This window comes from Toxorhynchites rutilus, chromosome 3, assembly GCF_029784135.1.
Source record: "Toxorhynchites rutilus septentrionalis strain SRP chromosome 3, ASM2978413v1, whole genome shotgun sequence".
In the NCBI taxonomy this organism is placed as follows: domain Eukaryota; kingdom Metazoa; phylum Arthropoda; class Insecta; order Diptera; family Culicidae; genus Toxorhynchites; species Toxorhynchites rutilus.
Window position 1 is genome coordinate 140037784 of NC_073746.1, and position 13488 is coordinate 140051271.

General features: G+C 39.1%; 1 protein-coding gene across 4 annotated transcripts in view; it reads right to left on the reverse strand.

Annotated features, from left to right (window-relative positions):
• LOC129775765 (nuclear receptor-binding protein-like) overlaps positions 1-13488 on the reverse strand; it is a 147037-nt gene that overhangs the window by 88597 nt on the left and 44952 nt on the right. For all 4 annotated transcript variants that reach the window (XM_055780847.1, XM_055780843.1, XM_055780846.1 and 1 more), the window contains exon 3: positions 8993-9201. In XM_055780847.1, the coding sequence (XP_055636822.1) occupies positions 8993-9127 (135 nt within the window). In that variant the 5' untranslated portion in view covers positions 9128-9201. The remainder of the gene's footprint in view (positions 1-8992; positions 9202-13488) is intronic.

Genomic DNA, 13488 nt, shown 5'->3' on the forward strand with positions numbered 1-13488 from the left:
GGAGCCCTGAAAAGGGCTGTTGATTATACGCTAAGCTAATATAGCACGCTCTCCTCGGATACGATGGGCCAGCTGGATGTCCTTGGGCATGATGTGACGCGTTTTGCATGGATAGCACACAAATTGGTATCTTCTAATAAGCCTCCTGCAGCGTCATAACCGCGGAACTTTGGAAGCGCAAGTCGGTTTTGAAGTCCTGAGCAATTCCACGAACCAAATGCTGCAAAGGTAGCTTGCGGATCAGCAATTCGGTCGATATCTGATAGCGACGAATTTCATGCGAAGTTCCCGGTCGATAGCGATGTGGCTTCTCCACCTATCCTGCTACTGGTGCGCTTATCCGAGCTGACTTCGTGTGCCTTACCACCGAATGACTAACATTTTTTTCATGTTGAATTTATGCGATTAATAGTTGCTAATATAGTTACTGATAGTTTCTTGATAGTTACTTATCAATCGCATTAATTCAACATGCAGAAAATGTTGTGGCTGCGGTATGGTATTAAATGTAACGCAAAGTGTCCGGATTCAAATACATTACTGTAAACTTACTTCGATGTTATTCGTTTCTCTCTCTTATTATTCGAATATAATAAGGGTGGGGTTTAGATTCTATACTTTTATGGTTTATAAAATGACGCTTCCTTTGCTTTCGTTCATTTCTTACTCTACTCTCGCACCGTGACGACTCGTTTGTTTGGGACCAAGCAGATAGATAGTTAGTCTTTCAGTGGTAAGGCACACGAAAGCAGCTCGGATAAGCGCACCAGCCGCAGGATAGGTGAAGAAGCCACATCGCTATCGACCGGGAACTTTGCGTGAAATTCATCGCTATCGGAAGTCGACCGAATTGCTGATCCGCAAGCTACCTTTGCAGCTTTTGGATCGTGGAATTGCTCAGGACTTCAAAACCGACTTGCGCTTCCAAAGTTCCGCGGTTATGACGCTGCAGGAGGCTTATTCGAAGATACAAATTTGTGTGCTATCCACGCAAAACGCGTCACATCATGCCCAAGGACATTCAGCTGGCCCATCGAATCCAAGGAGAGGGAGCTATATTAGCTTAGCATATAATCATCGGCCCTTTTCAGGGCTCCAAATTTGATGGATTAGAGTTTAGAAAAGTTTTTTGCAGGCCAAACTGAAACGAGAATTTTCGTTTGGATGCCATACAGCATCGAGAAAATTCCGGAAAGATCTAATCGTTGCTGAAAAATAATCTGCCAGTTCCCTGGGAATTGAAGAATACATCCATGCGAAAGAGTTTATTTTAATGTTTTCTAATTATATGGCGAACACAGCGACCAAATACATTTGATTTCGTAATTTTTCAATCAAGTGTAATTAGCTGGAAAGTTTCTGAAGATTATTCTTTCCCATCAGTAGGATATTTTCGTATCCAATATTGGATGCATAACATGAAAAACGGAAAATGTTTCGTATCGCGAAAATTATATAATTTTCAATCGATTATTGCTCAGTCGCCGAAATTTTCATACTCAGAGAGTTCATTCTCCTCTAGTTTGCCTTCCAAATTGCCATCGTAAACCACACCTTCTCTCGATTCAATCACGCACGAAAAGCATACTGAAATGATATTCTGGTGGTGAAACCGATTCATTTTTCGTGAGGCGTCGTGCACAAATTACGTAACGCGATAAGGGGGGAGGGGGTAGATGTTGCGTTACTTTCTGTTTATTAGAGATAGGAAATTGCGTTACGAAAGGGGGGGGGGGAGAGGTGGTTCAAAATTCGGATTTTTAGCGTTACGTAATTTGTGCACGACGCCTGAGGACATCGACAAGACAACATCGTTACTGAACGAGCTGAACGGCGAGGGATCGAGGGATTCATTACCTGGCCTGACCTGACCTGAAATGCAATCAGTTTGTTTTAACTGTGAGGGAGCGCAGAAAAGCCGATGCTGATACTCTCGTGACCAAGAGAGTATCAGCATCGAAATACGGTTCCTCGGGAAGACATAGAAGCAGCCGCCACACACACACATACACGCGCGCAACTCTTTTCGTTTGCTGGTTATAGAGAGGAAACCTGGAAAAAAATGATCGTTGCTGAAAAATAATCTGCCAGTTCCCCTTGGAATTGAAAATTACATTCAAGCGAGTTTATTTTAATGTTTTCTATCCATATAATACTGCGACCACATACATTTGGTTTTGTGATTTGTCAATCAAGTGCAGTTAGCAGGAAAGCTTCTGAAGATTATTCTTCAGAACAAGGTTTTTTGTATCCAATATTGGATGCATAAAACCTTGAGTCTCCAACGTAACACTCTCGTTTTTGAAGTCACCCAAATATTTATTTATTCATTCATTCAGGATGGATTTAGATTCAACTTCAAACAAATGATCTCTAAATCAACGATAGTCCTACGTCACCCTTGCGGTTATACCATAGATATAACCCACTTCCTGTTTTTTAATTTTGAATATTGTTTTTCGTTTAATTATTTTTGTATTCTCAAAAAAAAATATATTAAATAATGGATATTAAAAACATTATTTGTTTTATTTGTCCAGATCTCGAAAACGGCCCAAAAATCATGTATCTACACTAGGATACCCAGTAAAATTTTTATTTTCAAATCTGAGGTGGAGCCGGTTGAAAAAATACACCGCCTTGGTTTGCATACCTCCCGATGGAAAGTGTTTGTGTGTTATTGAATTGCTTCCTGTCCCTGTTGTAGAAGGTGACTAATCAGAACAATGCGGGTAAGGGCGCGGTAAACCCCAGGGTGATAGCACGGAGAAAATATCGTGAATAACAAAGCAATAACAAAACGAGTTCCAACTGGTACAATAGGATTGATGTCATGATTTGGAAAACGGACATGATACGGGAACGAATTAGATTCGACGTCAAATTCCAACAGTCGTGCTATTCAGCTCCTGAAACGGTGAGTGGGCTAATGATGCGGTTTCCCACCGTGTAGGCAAAACTATGGCAGACCTCCGGGTATTTTCGGAGCTCGACTAGGCTTAGGCACTATGTACTAAACTCAGATGTAACACTCACGCTGTTTCGGCACTGAACACGGTCCCCATAAAGGACCGTGCCAATCCTGACTACGATCATGAAGAAGGTCGAAGAATTCGATAGCTTCGTGCAGGACAAGGACATCAAGTCCAGAATTCGGGTCTAAGATCCCTAATAGAACATACTATAAAGAAGTATGACGGGCTTGTCGAAAGAACAGAAGCCGCCGAGAGAGCACTCACTGAAGCGTCGCAGAGTTCTAGCCGGACAGCAGGCGACGCCAAAAAATCCTGGAAATCATCCGGAAGAATTTGCCAGCAGAAGAGCAACTGAAAAAACGGAAGAACTACCAGAGTGAGAACGACGACCAAGGCCTTACCCCATCAAGGTGTTGATCAGAGGGAGAGTGAAGATCTGGGAGACAGGAGAACACTGAAACCGGAAGACAAAAAATCTAACCCTCGGCGGGCGAGAGGCAAACCAATGTACAAAGCTTCTACGCTGATCTCTTTGACAAGATGCTAGAGGAACTGAAGAAGAAGCTGGTGAAGCCCAGGCGCACTTAGAATGGCGAAATGTTGTTTGACTTGAACAGAGGCCCGAAAATCAGAAGCTCAGCATTCAATGATCTTGTTGAAAATGGTCCTCGGTGAAGGAACGAATGTAAGAACCTTCTCCCAGGTGACATCAAAAGAATGCAGGAAAATAAGTCTGTTCTGCGCTGAAAAGAACTTGAGTCGAAAATTGAGGGTCAAAAACATCGTGGGCAAAGTACGAATGAAAATCAGATTGACCATATTCACCTACAACATCGAACTTGCAAACCATAGGGCGCTGGGTCACGCGGAATGGAGTAAGTTTAATTTCGTATTTATTTAGTTTTTTTTGCTAACATTTTGAATCTTGTCTTGTCTTGTTTAGGAAAGAAAAGATAAACAAACAGCAATTTACCCGCTTGGTGGCATTCTTAGACGAAATCCTGACGTGTCCAGACGATGTAAATTTGTTTTTTTTGGACTCGGTTACTGCGATATGAGGAGTAATTAAGAACTAATAATGTAGCTCCCGCAGGCCCATTGAAACATGACAAAAGGTAAGTAAATCTACTTTCGATTGTCCTAAATGAATAGCAATTTTATATATTTTATTTCTATTTTTAGGAGTAGACTAACAGAAAGATGCAACACCATAAATGTAAATTAAGGCCACTGGCCCAAATACGTTGTAACAGTGTAGAGAAACAACAATTCGTCATCTTTCATTAGAAAGAACGATCATTATGATTGATTATGTATAATATTGATTGGTTGATATTTTGAGTATTGAATAATAACCGTGAAGTTTATCCAACATTGTAGATCAGGTTTTTGTAATTCAAACATTCGCACGATACTTATAACAGCCGATAGGTATAAAGAATATGGCCATTATTTTTTTTCCTTTTTACGTAATAAATATTTCCAACGACATTATTTTGAAGACATGCTTTGAATAAAAGAATATTAAAAAAGTGATACATAATAGATTTGAAAGCCAAATGAACTGCCAAGTTTAATATTTCGTAAAAACAAAGAACTGAACTGAACTGATGATAAGTAAAAAAAAATGAGTCTATCATTGCAAAGCATCCACAAGATACTGTTTTGAAATATTTTTTTCATAATTTTGATATCCATCTAAAGGAAATCTGCATCACTTTCTGCTTTTAGAAAATTCCATCAGATGTTTTATATGAAGATCATGTGTCTGACGGATGCTGTTAACCAGTTTCTGTTTAAATAATTAAATCAAAACTCATGTCCCGTATATCAAATTACACAAGAATAGGAAGAATAAAAGGATTGAAATTCAGCTCAGTATTATACTGTAGCTCAGTATAAGTAGCTCAGATTATACTGATCGTGAGGTGGATAAGTTCCGGTTTTCTATGAGTTAAAGAGGGTATTACTCAACAAAATTGTAGAAATGTTCCTCACAAAATGATTCTAACTTTGTTCTATACTAAATGCTTCTAAGAGTAAGAGTAAGAAAAAGCGAGATGTTCATTTTTATACATAATAGTCATGTTTTATCTTTAGAGTAATTTATAGAAAGAGAAAATAAAATTACATTCCCATATGTTCAACAACTACATTATTCACGAGCAACCAAGTATTCCTCCTCATCTTTGAACCCGCGTTTGACTAAGCAAACCAACGCACCAAGCAAATAAATCATGGGATGAGCCAGAATAGTTGACATTGAAATACCGAATCATCGAGTTATAATCGCAAACTTGTCATTCTAAAACATACGCTTAATTCAATGGAATATTATCTTATACACTGTTTTAATTTTACCTAAATAACGTTCAAACGTCCGAAATTATGCAACCGACATGTCTCTTATAAACGCGAATGAACTCTTTCACTTCACGGAGTATATTTTTACACGCAACTGTCCGTGACAATGATGATGGACACAAAAATATTATGTGAAGTGTAAGTGACGTGAAAGCGTATGTGGCAGTGATGTTCGTAATCAGGCCCATTATCTTATGTTACTCACTTGGACGCATTACACAAGGATTTAATTAAAATGTTTTTAGATCTTCAAAATTTTCAAATCCATTTATTGAGACAAGGTGATAATGCAAGAAAAGTCGATTATCACCAGAACAGATGAGGCAGGAGTACAACCAAGGTTGTTATATGTTTTAGTTATAACGAAACATTGAAAAACAGTATCCTGCGATGTGAGACATTGCTGAAAAATATCTTTTCGTTTTTCCATCATCATACTTTGTCGAAAAAGGCTTCATTATGGTTATACAAACAACGCGAAACCGAAGGAACCATTTGAAAATCAATGAACGTGGAGACTTGAGGCTTTAACTAACCAATATTGAACCGTATTTTGATATTTTGGTAGTTGTGGATAGATTGCTTTGCGATTTGAATGTTTGTATAGTTTGTGAGTAATTTGTATTAATAATTATTTATTACACTTGATATTAACGAAATTTTATTTCTATTTATTGAAATAAAATATGATGAGAATATAATTATTTTTTTCTGTATTATTGTGACTTTCAACACTTTCGGCTGGTTTGTCACATTACTTCAATTTATTGGAAGAATGTCGGGAGTGTGAAATGAACTCGTGACCTTTTGCGTGAGAGGTGCGGATGTTACCACTACGCCAGATCGCCTCCGTGAGAGAATAATATCAAGTGTATTCATCTCACCAACTGCAATGTTTTCAAATTGATAATTATTCATTAAGAAAAAACTAAAGATATGACTTAATTCTGAAAAAGGGGTCTCTTGTCCAAAACAGTTTGAGAACCTCTGGTCTAGACTAACATTTCCCAGACTTCAAACAAACCGATGATTTGCTGGATTTCGAATCGTATTCAGTATTCCAGGATAAAACCTTCGATTTTATTATCGATTTTTTAATTCCCGATTACGTTCAATTCAACGACAGACAATCAGGGTATTGTTATATTCGTAATTAATATGCATAGTGAAAATGTTCATCTATAACACAGCGTCACTCGATAATACCAGGACTTAACAGTTTGCTGCTGAATCAGGGGACGAACTCTTAATTTCCGGGCAGTACGGAATACAAACAGAGTTATTTTTCAGAAAAAAACGGCATTTCACCGACGGCCTCCGGTCAACCACCCACCAGCTGCTGTGTGGTCACATAAATACTCTTTTTTGGGCAATTACATTGAACTTCGGCCACGTCGTCTGTAGCCGGTCTGGTCTGGTCTGGTCGTTCCTGCGGTACGGAAATTATCCAAGTGCCGTTGATCGTGTACCACCGTAGGCGTAGAAAAACGCACTGAACGAGTGATTTATAAAGACACTCTCCACCCGGTCACGCCTGGAATGTCTCAAGTTGGCGGTAGTTCTTGTGCAGTTGCTTAGGAATGGAACTGCACCGTGTAAAGATTCATTTCACACTTCATCTATGCGCAGCAACTGAGTTGTGGTGTGTGCCGCCGCGGTGCGACTTCTGCTCTGGGAAATCGAGGCGATTATGCTATGAACGGTTGTTGTTATGCATGAGCATTTGCGTACTAACTCGTGTGTTTGCGTTGAGTCGCAGTGCATTCCTTGCTTGTCATACCACAAATTGATGATTATGAAGGGTCGAACTATCGACGACAGTAGCGGTCGCTCTTTGATCAGCCATTCCCAGCGCGACAATGTTTGAATGCGTTTGTCGCCATGTATAGGAACAAGCATTTCATAGTCATCATGACGCTAGAAGTTGTTGCACACTGTTAATTAACCTCGCCCATTAATAACGCGTGTGGAAGAACCATCCGCCATCCGAATCTATGAGGTGTGAAAAACACTTCTAAATTATTCTGGGTATCCTTTCCTCTTCCGTCATCCCAATTGGCCAAATACATGAGGACTGACAGTCTTACGGCTTCGTGGAAGTCCGAGCAACATTCTCCGCCGTTTGACATGTAAATTTTGCGTGAAGTCGGGCTGTCACTCAGCGCTACCGCCGATGCAGCGCGGAATGCTAAGTGAAAGGCTGCCATACGACTTACGACTCACAACGGGGACTTTGTCATCACTGAAATAACACCATACGCGTGCATAAACCCATCATCCCGCCACATAACGATTAGTGTTATAACTAAAAATAGTAACCTGGCTCATGCAAATAGCATGTAGGTTTTTCTGCAGGTTTTTGCGACTTGATTCATCCTTCTCCTTCTGTTTCGACAATTATTAGTGCAGCCCTAATTTTCTGACATATATGCGCTCATGCTGTTTTCATGACAGTCACACTCAACCGGGAAAACTATGACATTAAGTGCTAATTTTATGACCTGGCTGCTCTCTGGTATGGGTACTGAACGTTATCGCTCGTAATTCACAGATTAATGGACGTCTGATGGGCGTGAATCATAACCAGAGACATTGTTTCCTGCATGCTCCTCGTGACTAACAAACGAGCCCAGATGGCCCTCTCACTGGTATAATTGAGACTGCATTTTTGACAGCGCATCGAAAACTTTTTTGAATGAGAGTATTCCTATAGCTGACTCAAATTTCAAGTTGGTGTGTGAGAAAAATATTGCATTTTGAAGTGACTATTCATTAACTTTTTCAATCGGCTGAAATGCATACTTATTGTCGATTTTTTGGTAGAAAATCTGTGGATTTTGTCAGACATGGATCTCAACATTTCATTTTGAGGGCATGTTTTGAAGGCTGAAATCAACCTGACAGGTTTTGAAGCTTGGATAACTGTTTGTACAGTGCGTCTTTCACTTTTTGCGCAATACCATGTATTAATGATTCCTTTTTGGCACAACATTCATGATATTCTGGAAAGGTGCTCTTTTCATATTGGCGCCTGAGAGATTTGGAAAGACGTCATTTGTCCATTATTTTTTTTCCACACCGACATTAGAGACCATTCATTTCGGCAGACCATTTTTCAATTACGGATTAAAATAGAGAACGCAAAACAAATGAGATTACGCGGTTCAAACGCTCGAGAGAGAGAGAGCCAAACGTCCACACGACTGTGGCGGCAGTTGAAACTGAAAGTTTCAACCTCTGTTCGCCGCCACCATTTGGTTGGCACCGTTTTTACATCGAACAAAAAAGGGGAATTGGCACTGTTATTGATGTGAAAGACAGGAATATCATTACGATTCGAAAGTTCGCACAAATGCCGCTGGAATTATGCAATGGTTCCATTTCAAAACATGCTCACACACATACGCCGGATGAACAATATACTCTCTGCAGTGAGTGGTTTAATTTTTGTCTGATTAGTTGTGCAGTTCGGCGGCTTAACTTTCCAGCATCGTACGGGATAATTAAAACAGATTATGTGCAGTGTGAAAAGGCGTGAATTGCTTCCAAAAGCAATTTGCGGATCCACTCTTCTTCTTGCCAGCGCGGACACATGAGAATTACAACATAAGTAAATAATATGGTGAAGCAAAACCCAAGAAAAAAAAACTCACCTCTTCTTTTCGTTTCAGCCATCTTCCGCACGGACTTTCCTCTAGAATTTCACTTTCATCCTCTGAATCCTCGCCGCTCTCTCTAGGGGACTTATTGTGCTCGGTATCGTTATTACTGGAACGGCTACCCGGCATGGCAGAATAGCGGCTACTGGGTGGAAATTATTCGTTCGACCTCGGCCGAGCGTCGAGGATATTTTAATTAGTATCTGTGGGGAAGAAGAAGAGAGCAGACGGAAACGGAGATCGTTACACATAGTGGTACATACATACGAATATGCGAAGGACACAGTAGTGAAAATTTGGAGAAAATTTGGCAACCTCTGGCGTGTTGTTGTATGGTGGCAGATAATTGGCACCAATTGCACACATTAAGCGAGGTTCGGTCGCTGAATTCGATGGGAGAACTTAGGTCAGCACTTTTCAGGGATTTCTTCCCTTTTGGTGTGCTCCTTCCCGATTTCTCTTGTACTGATAAACGTGTTTTGTGTAGTAAGCCTTGTCTCGCACATAGTTACATGGAAAGATCAGCGCATCGAAATGATGTTAATTGGGTAGAACTTTGTAGACGGATTCCATTATCACAGCCATTCTTTTGAAATTTTCCATACTTTTCTATTCGAAAGCAGATTTGACAATAGTTGCATTTAAACTGAATTAAAATTATGAAGAATGTATTTCTCTTTTACAGGTTTGAAAAAAATATACACGTTATACACGTTATGAAAGTTGATATTTTCAGATTAATCGTTTTCGAATTATATTTTTAAAGAAGGACTAAGTTAGGAGAGAAGGTATAAGATATAAAATTAATAATACAAAAAAGGACACATAACGAAATTATGCAAGAGTCGGAATGATTAAAACTTTGCCGTTTCACGATAGATCGCAGAGATTTTTGCAACAATCGATTGGAAATCTACGTATCTATTGAAAAATTATAACTTTGCTGTAAAAACTATTAAACATTACAAAAATGTCAGGCATGATCTAAACATAAATCGCGTGATTGGTCTAATCTGTGCTCCTCAAACTGTGCCGAATGAAGCAAGCTACTTCGTTAGTCGCAACATTTTGAGTATATCAATCAGGGCTCGACAAAGTTTTTTTTTTATAATGATGGTCCCACCTCATTCCCCTACAAAGGTTTGAGCTGGACGAGTTATCTTAAAGATAAAGTCTTATTCAACTAGAGATGGGCAAAACAGTTCACTTTGATGAACGTTTCAGTCACTAACCATTCATCTAAGTGAATCAGTTCTATTGAATCGTTTTTTCGCTCTATCGTTCAGCGGTATTAATATCCAAATATAATGTTAGATGGAACCCAACATCAATAGACAGCTATACATTGATATCGTTGGATTGGATAGGAGATTTTTTGATTTGTGTGGAGTTTATATTTTTGAAATTAGTGGGGAAAGATAAGGTGCTTCTTCTTTATAAGTCGTAAACAATATGTGAAAATATGTTTCACGGTCGACAATATTATATGTAATAATTTGATGCGCACGAAATATGTGCAATTTTCCCTATTTTCTGTCAGGACAAAACACAGGTTCTTTGTAAGATAATGTTTTATAATGGTTCATCCAGGGAACAAATCCAGCAGCGATTTTTTCAATTTCACTAACAATCAATCATACAAACAATCACGATAACACGCACACGCAATAGGCCAAACAATGGATTGAAAGCAACGAAAAACTTTTCTCTTAACTTGCCCTCACTAGACGATTTTATGTTTACCTATTTCACGAATCGCCCCAGCTTCCCCCATTTTTTCTGATAATCAGGAAGTATATGAGTGTTGCGCGGAATGGAAAAAAATACATGAAATTGAAAATATATAGTTTTGCCTTCAAAACTACGAAAATGTAATTTAATTTTTAACACAAAATTGAGTATACATTAACAAAACAAACTCTGTGTTACGTGAATTTTGCTCGTAAATGACAATATCGTTTTATTTTTCTTCCAACGTTCTCGTTATATTTATCCATCCCGTCCAGCGCGATTCAGTTCAGCTGCACTCGTTCGTTCGCAAACAGTTTGCCCGCAAACACTTCGTTCTCAAACAGTTCACTCGCAAACAGTTGGTTCACAAACAGTTCACTCTAAATCAGTTCTTTCCCATACAGTTCACTCGCGAACAGTTCGTTCAAGTTCACTCTCAATCAGTTCGTTCTCAAACAGTTCACTCTCAATCAGTTCTTTCGGAATAAGTTCGTGGGGCGAGCTACCGCTCTTTTCAAAAGAACGACCGTTCGTTCGCTCTTTTTTGCAAACTAGTTCTTTCGTACCTTTCGTGAACGGTTTGCCCGTCTCTATATTCAACTAAGGACTATGAGTTTTTGCTTCTTCCATCAGTTTCTCTGTTTTTTTTTTTTTTTATTAAATCGTTTATTTTTACAGGCTCAGTTACATAAGTTTAAAGGAGCCAAACTCCTGACTGTATTGTTACAAGTATATATAAACATTTTTCCTTAATTCTAATGTTAATGGTGTAGAAAACCGATTACTCGCGGTCTACTCGAGTTTAGAAGGGTGACATATTTTCTTCAGGAAAAGGAAGGGATAAAAGGATATGTTGACAATGTTCACTCTCACATTCACACTCACATTCATTACACTCAATTCTTAAGCCTATCTTATATCTAAAATGTTTTTACAGTTCACCTTATTCTATTGTTAATAAGAAGGGATTTGATTTCTCGCGAAGAAAAAGGAAAAGGAGAATATAAGGATATAAGGATAATCAGACACGAAGATCGATAACTTTTAGGAAGACATATATTTGGGACATGTAATCAAGGTCTAAACCAGCCAACACATCTCTCACCGGCACATTGGGCTGCCTTCCTCTAGCCCGAAGAGAGTTTTCTAAATTCGATCTGGCAACAAGATACTCCTCGCACGACCAAACAACGTGTTCGACGTCGTGGTAACCTTGGCCGCAGGCACAGATATTGCTGTCGGCAAGATCAAAACGAAAGAGTAGCGCGTTTAACGAACAGTGATTGGACATGAGTCGGGAGAAGGTGCGAATAAAGTCCCGACTCAAGTCCAGACTTTTGAACCATGGTTTGAGGCTAACCTTAGGGATAATTGAGTGGAGCCACCGGCCCAATTCATCTTCGTTCCATTTGCGTTGCCAGTTAACGATGGTATTTTTACGAACTAAAGAATAAAATTCATTGAAGGCGATTTGACGCTGATAAATTTCGCCTTCAATTGCACCTACCTTTGCTAATGAGTCAGCCCTCTCATTACCCGGAATTGAGCAATGTGAAGGGACCCAGACAAAGGTAATGACATAACAGCGTCTGGATAAAGCACTCAAAATTTCTCGTATTCTCTCAAGGAAGTACGGCGAGTGCTTTTCCGGCCTCACTGAACGGATAGCTTCGACAGAGCTAAGACTATCCGTTACAATGTAATAGTCAACAATCAATCATACAAACAATCACGATAACACGCACACGCAATAGGCCAAACAATGGATTGAAAGCAACGAAAAACTTTTCTCTTAACTTGCCCTCACTAGACGATTTTATGTTTACCTATTTCACGAATCGCCCCAGCTTCCCCCATTTTTTCTGATAATCAGGAAGTATATGAGTGTTGCGCGGAATGGAAAAAAATACATGAAATTGAAAATATATAGTTTTGCCTTCAAAACTACGAAAATGTAATTTAATTTTTAACACAAAATTGAGTATACATTAACAAAACAAACTCTGTGTTACGTGAATTTTGCTCGTAAATGACAATATCGTTTTATTTTTCTTCCAACGTTCTCGTTATATTTATCCATCCCGTCCAGCGCGATTCAGTTCAGCTGCACTCGTTCGTTCGCAAACAGTTTGCCCGCAAACACTTCGTTCTCAAACAGTTCACTCGCAAACAGTTGGTTCACAAACAGTTCACTCTAAATCAGTTCTTTCCCATACAGTTCACTCGCGAACAGTTCGTTCAAGTTCACTCTCAATCAGTTCGTTCTCAAACAGTTCACTCTCAATCAGTTCTTTCGGAATAAGTTCGTGGGGCGAGCTACCGCTCTTTTCAAAAGAACGACCGTTCGTTCGCTCTTTTTTGCAAACTAGTTCTTTCGTACCTTTCGTGAACGGTTTGCCCGTCTCTATATTCAACTAAGGACTATGAGTTTTTGCTTCTTCCATCAGTTTCTCTGTTTTTTTTTTTTTTATTAAATCGTTTATTTTTACAGGCTCAGTTACATAAGTTTAAAGGAGCCAAACTCCTGACTGTATTGTTACAAGTATATATAAACATTTTTCCTTAATTCTAATGTTAATGGTGTAGAAAACCGATTACTCGCGGTCTACTCGAGTTTAGAAGGGTGACATATTTTCTTCAGGAAAAGGAAGGGATAAAAGGATATGTTGACAATGTTCACTCTCACATTCACACTCACATTCATTACACTCAATTCTTAAGCCTATCTTATATCTAAAATGTTTTTACAGTTCACCTTA